The sequence below is a fragment of the Sceloporus occidentalis genome, unplaced genomic scaffold, assembly GCF_023333645.1.
Source record: "Sceloporus occidentalis isolate IW3139 unplaced genomic scaffold, rSceOcc1.0.p SCAF_11, whole genome shotgun sequence".
Lineage (NCBI taxonomy): Eukaryota > Metazoa > Chordata > Lepidosauria > Squamata > Phrynosomatidae > Sceloporus > Sceloporus occidentalis.
Genome location: NW_028316991.1, coordinates 11,061,508 through 11,080,468, shown reverse-complemented (window position 1 = coordinate 11,080,468; position 18,961 = coordinate 11,061,508). Strand labels below are relative to the sequence as shown.

At 40.7% G+C, this 18,961-nt stretch overlaps 1 protein-coding gene across 2 annotated transcripts; it reads right to left on the bottom strand.

Annotated features, from left to right (window-relative positions):
- Window positions 1-631: 631 nt before the first annotated feature.
- LOC149305562 (NADH dehydrogenase (ubiquinone) complex I, assembly factor 6-like) lies at window positions 632-18,407 on the bottom strand. Of its 2 annotated transcripts, XM_089477399.1 has the most exons (9): window positions 18,379-18,407; window positions 16,955-17,054; window positions 16,070-16,192; window positions 15,196-15,252; window positions 13,495-13,597; window positions 12,691-12,824; window positions 5,604-5,705; window positions 1,601-1,657; window positions 632-760 (listed from the first exon to the last, which is right to left on the bottom strand). In XM_089477399.1, the coding sequence occupies exons 3-9, from the start codon at window positions 16,154-16,156 to the stop codon at window positions 632-634; spliced, it is 669 nt and encodes a 222-aa protein (XP_089333525.1). In that variant the 5' UTR covers window positions 16,157-16,192; window positions 16,955-17,054; window positions 18,379-18,407. The 2 variants fall into 2 exon arrangements, with proteins under 2 accessions (XP_089333525.1, XP_089333526.1); XM_089477400.1 differs by lacking the exons at window positions 1,601-1,657; window positions 16,955-17,054; window positions 18,379-18,407 and having other exon boundaries at window positions 16,070-16,186.
- Between the last annotated feature and the right edge of the window lie 554 nt (window positions 18,408-18,961).

Genomic DNA, 18,961 nt, shown 5'->3' with positions numbered 1-18,961 from the left:
CTATTTGCTATGCATGGCCAGCTCAGTCACTCTTTAAAGATTTTGTGACTGTGTAGTTTATCCAGGTAATTGAAATCCCAGCCTTCCATCCAACACCAGCTTCTTATTGAGCCTATTAGCTGAACTAGACAAAGATCTAGCCCATTTTAGCATACATTATACAAGAAAGGACATTTTTTTTTTTCAATTATACTTATTACTAAAATATATCTTATATCACTGTAGAAGCAATCCCCAATATTTTATCACATAATAAATCACAATTTCATGGCATTTTATTTAATCTCATTAAGTCCTACCACACACTCTCTCTCCCCTTTCTCGATACCTTATGTTTCTAGTTTTGTACTAAAGATATATACTGTAAGAAGCTGCATGAATTGTTGGTACTATATACAGTAAAAGATCATTTACGCCCTACTCGTCCTCCTACTGCTACTCTTTTAAATGGTTCCTAGGCAATAGTAGTTAGCTTTTATAAGCAATACTAACATTTAGAAGTTTTATTCTACACCTATATAAAAGGAATATAAAGATATACCCTACATGTGACTGAAAACATTCAACAAAAACAGACAAGACAAAATACACTATGAAAAGTGAAAAATAAAATCATTTTAAAAAATAAATTTTAATATGTTTTTCTCCAAGATCGAACGTACAAATATAACGGTAGTAAACTGTTTCTCCTCTGTAGACTTGGATGGAAAATATTGAAGTCAGCGCTTCTGAGCTTTTTTAAATAACTATCAAGAGCGACCTAAAAGAAAAAAAAAAAAACATTAAACTTATTTTAACATTATAGTCCACGTGTCTGCTGATGTTCACAAAGAAAGAATAGTCTTCGGCAAAGTGTGGGTGGATACTAGTGACTTTAAAAGTTAAACATTTCTAGATGGGGTAGCAGTAATGTTATTTTTACATTCAGTGCTGGCCGTTTTAAAGAGCACAGTATAACCGAAACGGATCTGCAGCATGAAAAAAACCAAGTACTGAACATGTTTTAAAACGCTTCAAAATTAAGTTTTTTTATTTGACTAGCAATAAATGCATTGGATATATTCAATTTAATATGAGTAAAGTGCAAGTATGGTATTTCACATGACTATACACTATTTTTTTTACTTGACTTTGTATTAGTCACTTTTTCCATCACAAGAGACTTTTTTTTTTTTTCGCTTGCAATATAAGAATTCAGTCATTTTGCACTGATACCCCCTGGAGAAGCCACACCAAAACTCTTCACTAGATTCACAATCAGAAAGTGTGCTCATCCTAATTTTTTTATGGCATTATTTGAAAAGAATAAATAATTGAGCATGAGGATGCAAGGGTGGGTGTAAAGTATGGTCTAAAGCCCTACATGTTGGGGAGGGCACAAGGCTCTAAAATGTTGGCTGCTTATGGTATCTGAAACACTTGAAAAGGTTACATTTTTTTTATAGATATTCTAAAATGTTGGCAGGTTTTGCGACCCTCAATGACTAGAAGACAGACGGTTGCCTGGCTGTTGAGGTTCAAGAGCTGCTGGAGAGAAAAACTGCTGTCCTGCAGCAAATGATCTTTACAATTATATATGAGGTGCCATTTAAATACTCACAGTGTTGCTGAAAGCAGGGAAAGCTCCTCCTTGAACCTTCTCCTTGAATGAACGAGCCTGCGTGAATAGAATGAATGGTTCCCCGATAAGAATGAATGCTTTGCCAGCTGCTCTTAGACTTGTGACATTTCTCAATACAGGGACCGGCGAATGAATGTAACAACGTGCGCACACAGTTCCATGATGCCGTTTAGTGTTTGAGAAAGAAAAACCAAGTCTGTTATTTTTCAGTGTTAACCTTGTGTAGAGTGCATGAAAATATTGGGGATCGTGCACCAGATCGAAGGCTTCACAAAACCACATTTTTTAAATGATACACTAAGTCAGGGACATCAATACACACTATTGCCCTTTTGTAGTATTTATGTGGCGTTATGGTGAGATATGAGGGGGGGTTGTTTGTTTTTTTTGCAAAAGAAACATGTCAGGGTTGAACTTTCAAAACAAACAGTTATACTCCATGTGGGGTTCATAGGGTGCGTGAAAATCCTTCGGCATGCTGTGTATATCCTCTACCCGGAACTTCTGTGCACGCTACAGGTACATTGTAAACCAGCCCAAGGCAAAACACACACTTACATGTTTGTTTTAAATAACAGATGCAGATGACCTATTGTGGACTACAGCTCACATGATCCAAAATATATATATATATATATATATATATATATATATATATATATATATATATATATATATATATATATATATATTGTGACAAACCCTATAGCATGAGGGCCATACATGTCACTTTTAGGGGTCCTAAGCACAGTCCTCTAGGGCAATCAGAGTCAGGAACAGCAGCTTTAAACAAAACAGCGCTTTATTTTAACCACTTAAACCCCAAAAACCAAATCATAAAAAGAAAACCTAGCTCCCAATTGGAGCCCTCTCTAACTGAACAATGCTGGTCTAAACTGACCAGCCTAATCACCCACTACCTCAACCTCCCAACCAGACCCAGCTACGCCAGGCTCTGGAAAACCTCCCCCCAGACAGCACACAAAATGTCCAGGCAGGTATTGCCTCACTTGGCTCAGGGATAGTCTTCTTCAGGGCCTCTCCTTGCCCTGGGAGCACAGGGAACTTCCTCTTCCCCCAACAGTCTCCCTGAGTATCAGGCTCCAGGGGTTTTTAATGCCCAGCACCTGTGCCTGACGCCGGCCTCATAGAAATCCCGGACCGGATGCTGCAGATTTCTTGCCTCCTGGAAAACCCGGCATGGAGTTTCCACAGAATGGGGAAATGGAGCATTGGCCCACCCTGCTCTCCAATTGCTCCACCCCAGGGACCCATATGTATAATCTGCATAGCAGCTGTACTCAGATGCCATGCTAATCATCTCCCTGGGGTTCACACGGTCACAATATATTATATATATATATATATATACGCACACACTTTAAGGTTAGACCTTAAGATTTGCAGCTAGTTTAAGATATATAGTTCTGGGGTAGCCTTATGATTTTCTGGCTCCATACACAGCTATGCTCCTCAACACTGGCTGCTTGAATGGTAAAAGCTCAAATGTAATGTATATATTTTAGGGCTTAACTACCACCTGGGGAACACAAGGCATGTTCGTTGTTTAGGAGTAATATTACCGTATTGGCTCGGATATAGGCCGCCCCCGTATATAGGCCGCACCCTAAAAGTTTGATGCTTTTTTAAAGAAAGTTTTTTTCTTTAAAAAAAGCACCAAAAAAACATGCTGCCACTCTGTCTCCCCCCCTCCCCCGAGATATGCTGCCACTGTCCTCCCTCCCCGAGATATGCTGCCACTGTCCTCCTCTGCCCCCCCCCCCCCGACTTACCGGAGCAGACTCCCGGGTGTCTTGCGGGGCCGGCGGGGGACATCTACGCAATACGCGTATACAACTTCCGGTGCCGGCACTCAGCGGATGTGCCGGCAAGACACTCGGGAGTCTGCTCCGGTAAGTCGGGGGGGGGGGCAGAGGTAAAACGCATCGTGCGGACGGGTGGTTATTAATGGTATATACTCTGAGTGGGTAACTGTTGCTAGTGGGGTACCACAGGGGTCAGTTTTGGGTCGTATTCTTTTTAATATATTTATTAATGACCTTGTAGAGGGATTGTATAGTAAAGTATCAATCTTTGCAGACGATACTAAGCTCTGTAACGTGGTTAACACAATAGAGGACAGTGCACGGTTACAAATGGATCTGCATAGGTTGGAGGCTTGGGCTGGGATGTGGCAGATGAGGTTCAACACAGATAAATGTAAGGTTATGCACATGGGGAAGAAAAATCCAGGCTGGGAATATGTATTAAATGGGAAAACACTGGGGACGACTGACATGGAAAAGGACTTAGGAGTTTTAGTTAACAGTAAATTTACCTGTAGCGACCAGTGTCAGGCAGCTGCTGCTAAGGCAAATAAAATCATGGGGTGCATCAAAAGGGGCATAGATGCCCACGACAAGGAAATAATTCTATTACTGTACAAGTCACTAGTCAGACCACACATGGAATACTGTGTACAGTACTGGGCACCAGTGTACAAGAAAGATATAGTGGAGCTGGAAAGGGTTCAAAGACGGGCAACCAGAGTAATAAGGGGAATGGGAGGACTACAGTACCCAGAAAGATTATCAGAATTAGGGTTATTTACTTTGGAAAAAAGACGGCTTAGGGGGGACTTCATAACTATGTATAAATATATAAGGGGGCAGTACAGAGATCACTCCCAGGACCTATTTATACCCAGGACTGTATCTATAACAAGGGGACATCCTCTACGGCTGGAGGAAAGAAGGTTTCTACACCAGCACAGACGGGGGTTCTTTACAGTAAGAGCGGTGAGATTATGGAACTCTCTGCCAGAGGAAGTGGTAATGGTAAACTCAATAAAAGAGTTCAAAAGGAGCCTGGACGTGTTTCTTGAAAGCAATAATATTACAAGTTATGGATATTAGATTAATAGGGACAGAACGTTGATCCAGGGATTTATTCTGATTGCCATATTTGGAGTCGGGAAGGAATTTTCCCCCTGGTATGGGGCAATTGGCATCTGCTTCATAAGGGTTTTTTGCCTTCCTGTGGATCAACACAGTAGGCACACAATATGTATATAGGTTGAACTTGATGGACTTTGGTCTTTTTTCAACCTTATGAACTATGTTACTATGTTACCTTGTTAAGCAAATTGGTATTCTAGAATAATCTCCATGCTGCTTCTAGACAACAGCAAATAATTAGGCAGATAAAAGGTAGAAACAGGATTTTCCCGTGGCAGAGTCTTGAATGTATAGGTCCAGGCTGCCCAGAACTACATAAAGAGCCTTTGAGTTCAAACACGTTATCTACTTCTGATGAGCCCCGATCTATAGATCTCTGTATCACGAAACAACCTTTTAATCTCAATCCGCTGGAGCAGAACGGTTCAATGGACAATAGCAACATCGCAACAATATATATTATTCTTACACAAAACATACGTCAGACCAAAGCACATGTGAAATGTTATTTCATTCCGTTTCTGCATAGGATACATATTATAGTCAAGCTGTGAAAAAGAAGAGTGGTCTTTAAACAAACTAAGCTTTACTAGAACCAGTAATGGTCCATACATGTATGTGCTTGCTTTCATTTCACATAAATTATGGTGGGTAAAGGTGATGGGAAACCTTTCCACCTAAAATTAAGGGGTAGTAGAAGTATTATTAAAAACACTCATCTACAGACACCAGACTTCCCTCAGAAGTCTCATGCTGCTGCCACAACCACAAGGGATTCTGGGTAGGCGCATGCAAATAAGGCCAACAATGATCACATTTTGCCTCTATATCCACTTTATACATGGAACCCTTGAAAGTAATACCACCATCATAAGCAGAATTCTTTTTTTTTTTTTATCCTGGTTGAAGGGAGAATGAAGGAAAATACACCAGTTCACACTGGGTGACAACTCCCATGATACAGTCGAGTCATATTGTATACATAGTTCAGCATTTTATGAAAAATATTCATAAAAAAACCTTACATGTTCCAAGTGGACGTGCGCTTGGCCAGCTATATCAAATATAACATCTTTGACATTCTTCTCCTGGCTGCCTCGAATGAAATCCTCCTGCGAAGCACCATGCTATGAAAAACAAACAAAGGCATCACAAGGGTTAAGGTAGCTATTAAGACCCAATCTGGCGAACGCAACTGCTGGCATGCTTCTGGGCACAACTCCCAACATACATAGCCTAGGTCATGTATGATGCTGGGATGACAGGGGCCCTGCTTTACAGCCGAAGACCTAGAAGAGCACCTACAGTAGCCAATCTCTGAGAATAATAATAATGATGATGACGCTCATATGTCTACATTAACGAGATGCTTTTGGGAAATTATGCGGGGAAATTGAAAATGTGTTTGTGGTAAATGCAAAAATTGCTTTAATTAAACATCTGGACAGAACAAAAAGGTAATTATAGTTTCCAAAAACCAGTAAATTGGCCAATTAATGCTCCCCAAATCTTCTTTGAGAACATCCAAGACTGATGGAATAACATAAAACGTGGTCAAAAGGCTAAGCGGACACTGTCCTAACATGCTGTGAGTGTTCAGGAATTAAAATGCGCTGGTACATTAAACAATTAAATGTATTATTTTAATGCAACAGGGAGCCAAGTAGAGTGGAAGCGGTGGCTATTATCATAGTTTTGATAACTAGTAACATTCGTTTGCCTTTACAATTATTCAGCCTTTTAGTATTTGGAAACAATGTTTTTGATGGTTGTGTATTAGCTGTATGGTGTTTTAGCACCATTATCTTTATGTACAATTTATGTCGCGCTACGCTTTTTGCATGTGGTCTGACTCCTACACTCTATCCGATACATAAGGACCCTGTTAGGAAGCTTTCGATCCAGAGGGTAACAGACAGAACTTCTCAGCTGAAGGTCTACTAGTGAAAAAAGCCTTAATAACAGACAATGCTAGAACTGGCAAGACGCGAGCGCTTTCCCATAAACGAGCTTAGCATGAGTAAGAGATGTCCTTGGGTTTCACATCACTGCATTAACAGCGATTTCTAGGCCTGAAAATAAAGTTTATTGGAAGAGCAAAAAAAAAAAATCAATGTTCCGCATACGTTAACCTATATAATACCATATTCTATGATCACAAAGCAGAAGCATTTTGGTAGCTATGACAATGAGCAGAATAGCATTAAATAGGGCTGATTTAACTAGAGCAGGGGTGGGCAATTAATTTTCCCATGGGGCCACATGAGAAATTGGAATGGTTTTAGAGGGCCAGACCTCTACAAACTACAAACTCCGAAGCCTTGTCCATTTTGTTAACTTATGTGCTGTTTAATAAAGTTATTCAAGCCTACGTCATTGGTAGAGGTGCTTGAATAAGTAAGGCCTGAATAACTATTAGCACAGCACAGAAGTGAACAAAATGAACAAGGCTTCGGAGTGCATACCGTATTTTTCGCTCTATAAGACGCACCTGCTGATAAGACGCACCTAGATTTTAGAGGAGAAAAAAAAGGAAAAAATATTTTGAGCTAAAAAATGGGCTAAAATATTTATTACAATAACTGAATAAGCTATGAACACAGTAAGACACACGCAGTAAGACACACACAGACACAGTAAGACACACACAGACACAGTGAGACACACACAGACACAGTAAGACACACACAGACACAGTAAGACACACACAGACACAGTGAGACACACACAGACACAGTAAGACACACACAGACACAGTGAGACACACACAGACACAGTAAGACACACACAGACACAGTAAGACACACACAGACACAGTAAGACACACACAGACACAGTGAGACACACACAGACACAGTAAGACACACACAGACACAGTAAGACACACACAGACACAGTGAGACACACACAGACACAGTAAGACACACACAGACACAGTAAGACACACACAGACACAGTAAGACACACACAGACACAGTGAGACACACACAGACACAGTGAGACACACACAGACACAGTGAGACACACAGACACAGTGAGACACACACAGACACAGTAAGATACACACACACACAGTAAGACACACACACACAAACACAGTAAGACACACACACACACAGTAAGACCTCCCTCCCTAACCCCCCTTCTCAGTATCTCCCCTCTAACTCCCTAACCCCCCCTTCTCAGTATCTCCCCTCTAACTCCCTAACCCCCCCTTCTCAGGATCTCCCCCCCCGCCCCGGTCACTTACCTTAAACTCCTGTGTTGGAAGCGTGAGGCGTTTGTCTCGGGTGCCGGCGCTTCACTGCTGATCGCCGGCGTCTGACGTCATATGCCGGCGCCCAGCGTAAAGCGCTGGCACCCGAGACAAACGCTTCCAACACAGGAGTTTAAGGTAAGTGACCGGGGCGGGGGGGGGACACCGGACTCATTGGTGAGTCACCAGGACACTCTTTGCGGGCCGGTCCGAGCTATTCAGCGGGCCGGATGTGGCCCGCGGGCCGTGCTTTGCCCAGGTCTGAACTAGAGAATGGAAATAATTTTAAAAAAGGCACATCTGTTTTTTTTTTTTTAAGCAGCTGGAACTTTCCTTTGGGGAATAATTAGTCATTTCAGGGTGATTCATGACTTCAGATTACAACCGATTCTGAAGTTGAAGGGAATGATTTTCCGAGAACTGCACATCTTATTATATAAAAATGAAGTTTCTCTCTTCAATAGTTTATCCTATTTTTTTCTAACCCTTATTAAATAGCACTAACGAAGCTTGGGTGATTGGATAAGCCCCACAAACAAATAAAGGCCAGTTCACATATACTACTAAATATAGTACTACTAATTAGGGTTATTTAGTTTGGAAAAAAGACGGCTTAGGGGGGATTTAATAACTATGTATAAATATATAAGGGGACAGTACAGAGATCACTCCCAGGACCTATTTATACCCAGGACTGTATCTATAACAAGGGGACATCCTCTACGGTTGGAGGAAAGAAGGTTTCTACATCAGCACAGACGGGGGTTCTTTACAGTAAGAGCGGTGAGATTATGGAACTCTCTGCCAGAGGAAGTGGTAATGGTAAACTCAATAAAAGAGTTCAAAAGGAGCCTGGACGTGTTTCTTGAAAGCAATAATATTACAAGTTATGGATATTAGATTAATAGGGACAGAACGTTGATCCAGGGATTTATTCTGATTGCCATATTTGGAGTCGGGAAGGAATTTTCCCCCTGGTATGGGGCAATTGGCATCTGCTTCATAAGGGTTTTTTTGCCTTCCTCTGGATCAACACAGTAGGGACACAATATGTATACAGGTTGAACTTGATGGACTTTGGTCTTTTTTCAACCTTATGAACTATGTTACTAAAGTTATACAAGGACAGATTCATTATTTTCCCATTAAATATTCATTATTGCGGTAAATAATAATAAAGAAAAAAACCAGAGACCGAATTAGTCAAGTTAATGACAGAAAACTCAATTTCATCGTTAATCTGAGAGGTCAGTGTCCCAAGTGAACACAATTTTTTCATTTCTTTTTAGGGTTTTTTTCTTGCTATATGATTACGTTTATTGTTCATGCTTCGGATTGTAATATGTAATATTTACTAGTTCTGCTACTGACCCGCACTGTGTACTTTAATATCACAGACAGAAAGCTCCAGTGAATGCGTGATTATTACCCGACTATAGACAGAATAGAAATAATGCAACACATGTCATTGTCTCCTTGGGTAGATTGTGGCTCTTGTGCCTGTCCTCCATACTCGGTGAGATTAAGTATTTTCAGAATAGTAAAAGGACTATATCCCTCCTACAGGCTGAAGCTCTTAGCAGCAGTCAATCAGTACCTACTGCGGGACAGCCCTGGTGGGACCGTTCTCTGCACCTAGAAAAGCCATCACATTTATTGGCCATTTACACAGTTCGCTTTATGGATCCCTGTTCTCTCTAATGTGTTAACCCATTAAGGTCCAACAGTGGTTTTCGTAGGCCTTAGCATTCTTATGAGGAAGGCTTGATGTTGGAATGCCTTCAAAGGCCAAGATTAGATGACATATTCTGGCATCAGTCCTTTGGGAATTTAATGACACACAAGTATTTGAGTATACCAAGACAATTTGGACAATGTTACACTTCCAACTTTATGGGGACAGTTTGACCCTTTTCTATTCCAGCATGACTGTGCCCTCGCGCACAGAGCCAGGTCCATAAAGAAATGGTTGGATGAGTTTGGTGTGGAAGAACTTGACGGGCAACACAGAGTCCTGACCTCAACATCTTTGGGATGAAATGGAACGGAGATTCCGAGTCAGACCTTCTCGTCCAACATCAGTGCCCGACCTCACAAATGCTCTACTGGTTGAATGCGCAAAAATTCCCACAGAAACTCTTGTGGAAAGCCTTCCCAGAAGAGTAGAAGCTGTTATAGCACCAAAGGGAGACCAACTACATATTAATGTCTATTTAGAATGCAATGTCAAAGTCCCTGTTGGTGTAACGGTCAGGTGTCCCAATACTTTTGTCCATACATTTTATATATATCACACACACACAAAGGAGTTTCCAGAAATCTACCATTACGACTTCGAAGAACCAACGCTCCATCTGTCATATGTTTTCAAAGTGATAAGATTACAGAAGTCAATGAATTCATCCGTATCGGTAAAATGCAAACACTGATTTACAGTTGAAGCAAAAACAAATCTGAAATGTGCTGTTAAATTATAGTTTCTTGTCAAAGGGAATTTAAACTAAAATAAATAGTAATAAATGCCCTTGAAAATGCTGGTTCTTATCAAACTCTACCTGCTCTTAAGTAAGAAATTGTGCATGTTTATCTCTGAATGCGTTCATGCTTTTCCATTTGGCACTCGTATGAAAGCATAGCGTATATATAATGTTCTGTATGTATGGGAGATAAGAAGCAGGTTTAGTCTCTGTGTCATTATGGCATTCAAGAAACAGATGGGAGTGATCAGCCGTCAAGTTTTTATTACCAAGTGCACTGTTTTTTTTTCATGAGGGTATTAATTATTGAACTGCTTCAGATATAGATAGATGGTTTTTTTTTTAAGAAAACAAAGGCATCCATGGGTAAAAGGAAAAAAAAAATTCCATACCTTCCTATCTCAACATGGGGAGGGAAAACATTGGTATAAAACTTTTAGAGGTAAGCACGCAATTTGGAACAAAAATAGTTTTACTTTAACAGAAAGATAAAGAATAAGTACATCACATGAATCATTCTGATAAAGTCTTAGTTTAAACATAGACTATATGTGTATATCTCTATATGTGCTTATAAGAAACATTTTGACAGCAACACAGGAAAAAGAAATGAGGGAGAGGAGAGAGGATCAAAAATAATTAAAACCCTCTAAACTAAGTTTGCAGAAAAGCAACTTGGCTCTGTACTGTGTTCTTTATCAAATGTATGCTGGTTAAAGTATTGGAATAATAATAGTTAATAATAATAATAATAATAATGTTCCACTGCAGTAAATGAATTGAAAGCTGACTTAAAATACATGAGAAATGGCCCACAAGATCAGAGACCAAGGGATATTCATAACGCTGCACTAGACGCGTTATACTGTGGTTTTAACATCGTTGCTCGTACCATTGAATCCCTACATCCTCACAGAAATAACTCTTTAATCATATAAAATTCTCTCTCATTCATAATTTGTCAGGAAACACTCAATTGACACAAAAGCAGGCACTGTACGTTGCCCACAGAGTCCATAAAAGCGTCTGAAAGGCTTCTGTTTTTTATGTGATTGAAAGACTGTTTATTTTCGTGATATCCCAGAGAGCGCAACTAAAGTGTTTCTAAGTGAAACAGCATCTTTATGGGCAAGATTAAACAAATGGATAAAAACACGTAATCCACGGGGCAGGTGGTAACCAGAATGCCACAACTCAATACGAAAAGATTCAGGGAGGCACAACAATAGTTCATCAAAAACTAAGAGCCTGGGGCTGTAACCTATAAATGGCTCCTCACAGCATAACGGCGGACACAAAATAATCACAATTAAAACAGTTCCTACCATTCATACGGATTCTGCCTGCGGGGAACCTGAGCCCCACTTATTCAGATGCACGCGACTGGCAAAGAAAGGTCATAGTGGTTGTTAATTCCGATCCCCACCTCTGGATGAGAACGTACTAGGAGAGTGTGGACGTGCAGCTTTAACGGCTGCCCGGCAGAAGAGAGGTAAACACGTTTTCATTGAAACAATGCTTGCCGAGAACTAAACCGGGATCTGTGAATCTGTGAACTTTAACATTTAGTTATGCTGTGAAGAGCTACTAAAATACTGGTGAACCTCCATATCCATCATGAACCTCCCATCATAGATCAATGAACCTCCATATTCATCATGAACCTCCCATCATAGATCAATGAACCTCCATATTCATCATGAACCTCCCATCATAGATCAATGAACCTCCATATTCATCATGAACCTCCCATCATAGATCAATGAACCTCCATATTCATCATGAACCTCCCATCATAGATCAATGAACCTCCATATCCATCATGAACCTCCCATCATAGATCAATGTACAGCATATAACTACAGGTAATGCACTGTAGAACGGTATGCAATAATCACCGGGTGATCTTTTAGAGTAGCAAGACTGCTTCCTTCTGCATCGGTAATTACAATGTATTAGCTTAAACCAGAAGGACTTTGCTGTAGTGTATGGCCTTCGCTGCTCATAAAAAAAAAAATAAAAAAATAAAAAAAATGTTGGCCTACTGAAGGAAGGTAAAAGCTAAAAGGGTATAAAGTAATGAACACAAAGTAGCTATTATTAAAGCCATTCACAAATTTCAAATTACATACCAACACGTTGCCATGGAAACAAACTATAGAAAAGAACAAAATGATTGAGCAAACGTCCAATGCACTACTCCATTAAAGTAATCCAAAGAGAAACCATTTTGGACATAAAAATAATAAATTACGACGGGGGTCTCTTTTACTATTAAGTGTTAAGAGAAGTCAGGATTCTATATTTATTCCCTGCTATGTGTTAAAAACCTTTAAAGGGGGGGGGCTGGAGTTTATGAATGCCCCCCGACACACTTACCAGCATGCATATGTCAACAGGAAGGAATACCTGCCGTCTGCTACCATGATAAGGTACGGCTCTCAAGCAGGTAATAATTCCCTGAGCCTTTCCAATGTGACTGGCTGCGTGATCCGCATGAATATCTTTCACGCCTGAGTAACGGGAAAAGAAAAGAACGCATGATTAGCATGTGAACAAAACAAGTAACTAAAAACCGTATCAGCATACACAGAGCATTATAAACGGTTCTGGAACCTCCATATCCAAAGGGGGTCCTAAGAACAAAAGTGATCAAGTGACAGGTGTGATTCAGTAGATCTGTGAGATCTGCGACTTTGCTGAATGTGGTGATGTGGACCAGCTCATCAAAAACAGACTTGAGCTTGACTACTAAGCACGATGGACATTCCTGGAAAATGTGATGGTTTTTCTCATTTTTAAAACAATTTAGGATAATTTATGTATATTATGCTGAATAACTGAATGCATCTATGGAAGATTGACCTACGCAAATACTGGAAATAACTAAATTACTCTTACCTTTGACACACAATCATTTTTTATTTTGTCGTAAGCATTAGTACCCTAAACACAAGGTTTGATTAATATAATATAGAGAAATATAAACCTTAAAATAAATAAATGAGCAACCGTGTTTCAGGGGAAGCAACCCAACAGCACAGAATAACCCACAAAAGGGGGCTTAAGGTCAGCACACAAAGCCAACATAAGGTTTATAAACGCACCCCTGTAATTAAGTCAATGTATGCGAGATCAAAAGGTGTTACGGGCAGCAGATTATACAAACATGGATTTACTCACCGAGAGTTTCCAAAGTGAGATAGAGCAAGGAGCTTTGGGTGTTCTCTGCGTAGGTTTCGAGCTCTGTGAGGCTGCGATATGCACGGTCATTCAGATTCTTTTCCTATCAAAGGAGGCCACAATAATACATTCGAAGGTTGTGAATCACAATCAGGGATATAAAGAGAAGCGGTTAAAAGAGTATGGGGGAAGGGTTCAAAATAACGGCAAGTTCTGCTTTGGTAATAAAAAAAATGTAAATATTAAGAAAATATAAATATACTGAAGTCCCCACACATCTTCATTGTGTATATAAAGAAAATCAGGGGCTTTTCTCCCTTTTTTTATGTTCATGGCACATAAAGGCATCTGTTTGGCAAGTTACTCCATGGGAAACAAATGAATCTGGGATTCTTATAAATTCACTTATGCCTTGCTTTGTATAATTCTACATACTCTGTTCCTAGGCATCTTAATTTGTTTGCTCTTGCCCCAAATTGTATTAACATCTGTATATGAGAGAACTCCGGCCTGAAAGCACATGAACTGCACAGATGGGTTTGAGAGTTGCCTAGAACACAGAGACAGCTATCAAGAAGACTGAGAATTATCAATGCACATTTTCCTTTCAAAGCTTTTGATGAAGCTACAGCTCGCATTATCAGCCAGGGCCAAACCTGTTCCATCTGGAAGCAAATGTCTGTGAACAGACCAGTTAAGATGCAGCTACACTCCGCAGTAAACAAAGAACAGAAGTCATTTCTCCATAAGATCGTTCTTACAGGATCGAATTACATTGACGCATAATCACCAGCAGGTGGCAGCATTACTATTTATTTACCCACGCCTCCTTTTCATTATATCTCAGTCTATAACATATAAAATGCGTATTATAATCATACATATTCTTGGTCACGCCAGGTGGACCCTGCAGAAATAAAGTTTATTGGTTACTTTGTATGTGACACCACGGGATGCCAGGGTGAGCGTCCAATACGCGTGTGGCGACAGACACCGTAGCGTGATCAATTTTACGAGAAAGAAAATAAATGTGTCGACTGTTCTAACATTTCTCCTCGTTTCAAACTTCCCTCCTGTGCTTTGTTTTATCCCCTCTCTCTCTCTCTCCTTTCCTCCAAACTATACATATTGTGAACCCCCCCCCATTAGTTTTCTGGTAATTTTTATCCTGTGCACGATTCAATGTCATTTTCATGATGGGCACATACAGTACATTATAAAACCCACTATTTTTAAATTGACATGGGAAAAGCAAAAACAATTCTGTCCCACTACTAAAAGTAACCATTTGAATACCTAATTTCTATGCCTGTATTCATTGGAAATCTTTTGCTTGTCGTGCATCGCGTTTGTGTATTTGCGGAGTTGTAAGTAACAACTTAACAAAATAATCAGTTTGGTAAACAAATGTTCTCCTGCTTTTGTGTACAAGTCGCTCTTGGGTGAAGACAATAAAAGTCTAAAATGTTCCATGCGTATCTCAACCTCGGGACACCAAGTGACGGCTAGCTTCTGGCCAGCCACCTATAGACTTCAGTTCCATGCTCTGTCAAACATTTGGCTGACATCACATTAATCATCTACAGTCTCTGGTCTATAGCATGAGCCTAAGAGGCTGAAAGAGTTAAAAAAGCAAAGCATGTCTTTTAAATACTTGCCAAATCTAAATTAAGAAGCAGAACCTGGAGATCCAATACTTACTCTCTCATCGATAATCCTCGCAAGCCATCTTTTAGTCAGCTTGTGCTTCTGTACAGCCTGAAAGATGAGCGAAGCCACAATTTACTGTTTCAAAAAAATAGTAAGGTGTTAATAGCTCTCATTCTCTAACGTATGCGACAGTACAGATTTTCACCATTACTCCCGAAACTGTCGCACCCTTATCCTCCATACCCGAGCGTTTACATCAGGAAGAAATGGAGGACTAGACAGGCTGAATAGTTCAAATCTTCTGTCAAATTCCAGATTTCCTTTTTATGCCACAATCTAAGGCCAATGCCTCTATTCAAGTCCATGTAAGAGCAGCATACAGCTGTTGGGTGGACTCAATCCCATATACCATATAGCTATATCCATAACAAAAAACACATCGTAGACATGTATTCACTAAACCAAGGGATTACGGAGAGGATAGGGGATGAACTATCTATCCACTTGCCTGGTAAGGCGGTACACCCCTCTTATCTTGGTTATAACTTGTATAGACTATCTAACTTTCCCTGAGGCAAATGTGTGTCTGGTCTACTCAGGCCAGGCCATGATTTAACCAATAATCCCCTTTCCGGTTGCTGTGTAATTATACCTTGCATTTACCAAGCAGTTGGATTGCATAAATCTTCTTGAATATCCAGTTTTTGACCGTTTAGCGGCTTTAGGATTCTTTATAGTACCAAATCAGGAAAGTCTGTATTGCCATATTTTGGAGTGCCATAACTTTATAATGCAAGCTCAAAAAAACAAATTAATATCACAGCAAAAGCATGCAAGCAGAACACGGAGTATGAAACCATTCAGTTCTCTTAAAGCAATTATTATCTTTGAAAAGTATTATTATTCTTATATTTCAGTAAAGTACCTTAGATAGTTCAGCAGCCACAGGGTGGTGTGGAGGATTGCCACTGTATATCTCATCGACAGCATCCCTCCAAAACTGCATCCTCATCACACCGAGATCCCGCTGAGATACCGAGTCTTTCACCTTCCACCGGGATGGGAAAAGGTTCATTATGAACGAAAGCCAAAGTTGTACATTACAGAAAACAAACATTATTTTAAGAGATCTACATTTAGCAGGACATTTGCTACAGCATCTTCCCCATAAGTTAAACATTTCCGACTTGTATATTCTGTGATTTTTTTTCTCTGCTTAATATTTGCAGCTGGGCAATAAAGCGTGCACACATGGAATAGAAGAACTCACCATGGACTGTAGATGTTTCTTGTTCTGCAGCACTGTCTGGTGGCCGTTACACTACGCTCCTATGTGACAAGCATTTCTTAATGCAGGGAGGTATTCGTGCCGGGCCCTCATTCTGCTTCTTTCAGTCACTGCCATCCCTTCCCAGGTAAACTCAGGACGTATCTTTAAGAGGTGCTTTATGGCGCATCAACAATTCACAACTTATATATAATAAGACTGGCAGAGTATTCTGGGTATCGCAGCTTGACTTGGGATGTGTGCTCCTGGTTTAAGTGGTCCAGTATAACTCATACAGAAGCATTTAATGTGGCAATTCAATCTTTTTATTTGCTTTGGCCATTCCAGTTCCTCTCGAAAAGGTTGTATTAATCTGGGATGCTTTTCTTTTATAAATATATATGTATGAACTAAACTTTTATTTTGTGAGTTTTAGATATACCGTAGAAAAATGTTCCCCATTTTGCTTTTAATGTATATTCTGTCTGATGAAGAAGAATATGTAATACACACACCATCAGATGCATGTGACAGAACACTTACCTGGGACAGTTCCACGTTAAATGCCCGGAGAGCAAAAACAGAACTTTGTGATTCTGGTGGCAACAACAACGTGCACAGAAATCCTTCATAGTCACGTTTCCTGCGTATGTAAAATAAAGGTGTTAATCAGTTTTAATTATGTAGCTATATCATAGTTAACTTACCATCAGTTCCATCCACATGCATTCACTTTCTGCCCCGACATGCTTTCAATATTTCACCTTTTGTGGCTTTTTGTTTCCCGTATATTTTCTCTTTCATGCTTTCCTGTCCTGTCACCTGCTGATCCTGTCTCCATTCAATCATACGTGTTTAGCCCTGTCATCCGGATAAAGCCGTGAACTCCTGACGATATTAGTTCACTAGCTGTGTGGGTACATTTAGGTATAGAATAGCTCACAACATAGATTCCCGTACAGGGACCATTTACGCGGTAGAGTATAACAAGAGGTGGGTTAACAGGCAGGGCTATAAATAAAAGAATAAAATGTTTCATTCATTAACACATTATCTTCTGCAATTGAGCTCCAAATGCTCTGATCTCATGGAAAAGGACGACATCAGGGAAGGAAAGTGAGACAGGCGGATCCGGATACCAAAGAGTGCTGGCAAAGGAAACGGGGCCAAAACAGAACTTTGACTGATGGACTTCAAGGATCTGAGAATACACATACATTCTATTCAAGAAAAGAAAATTCACACTCTTAGCCAGTGCATGTGCGTGCACGTGTATAACACTATACATACACAAAATTACACAACAACACTACGCACACATACACACTGAATCCGGCACTACAATACAATAGACATACTGACACTATACATACACACTAACTCTGACACTATAGTACACACACTCACATACTCTACTCTCCTGCCGCGAGCCACCTTCTGCCATTGTGAATCCAGCACTCTATGCCTTCCTGCAGGTTTGTGGCGAGGGGAGTGCCGTGAGGCACCTAGCATGGCTACCATGACCCAGCCGGGACCCTCACAGCACCTGATACACCACCCCTCACAGGAAAAGTATCGGGACACCAGACCATTACACCAACAGGGACTTTGACATCGCATTCTAAATACACAGACATTCTCGTCCAACACGAGCGCCTGACCTCACAAACACTCTACTGGATGAAGGGGCAGAAATTCCTACAGAAACTCTGCTAAATCTTGTGGAAAGTCTTCCCAGATGAGTGGAAGAGTGGAAGCTGTCTATGTATTTAGAATGCAATGTCATAAATGTCGCTGTTGGTGTAATGGCCAGGTGTCCCAATACTTTTGTCCATAGAGTGTATTAAGGCTTGTATTCGAACGCATAGTATGTAATGCTGATTGGCTAATAGCCACGCTCTCTGTGAAACGCCACCGCACTGACTGCTATCCCGCTCCCTGGCGCGCACCGGGCCGGCGTGTTTTACCTGACCAGCTCCAAGCAGTAGCCGGCCACCTGCCCGCTGTTTCCCCTGGTGTTCCACCTGTTCAGCGGGACCCGAACCCGCAACAAGGTCCTCCCGGCCATAGCAGCAATGTCACCCCGCTCGGGGGGCTGGACCGGGAGTCCATTCACTATTGGTGTAAAAGTTTTGAACGTGACATCGCGTACGTCACAACCCTGCGCCCATGTTGACATCACGTGACCAAGTGACGTGTGAAACGAGCGCCGCTCTCTGTAAAAGCGTCGCATGAAACCTTTTATTTCTTTGCCGGAGTCACACGGTGGGTGGTTTGTGTTGTTTTATTGTAGGTTTGTTGCTGTGTATTTGATTGTGATAATATTGGCTCTATGTGTACACCCGCGTTCTTACTGCTTAATGAATGGAGCTCACTGACAGCTTTTGTATGCCCTTACTTGCTATGAGCATGTGTGGGAACTTACCGGGTATTCCCTCCGATATTAAGCACTCCGGGTAAAGAAGTAACCTCGCAACTCTTGATGCTGCTAACCTGATAGGGATGGCAGGTGTCAGTGTAGCCTTTCTAGCATGTCTGTCATGGGGAAAA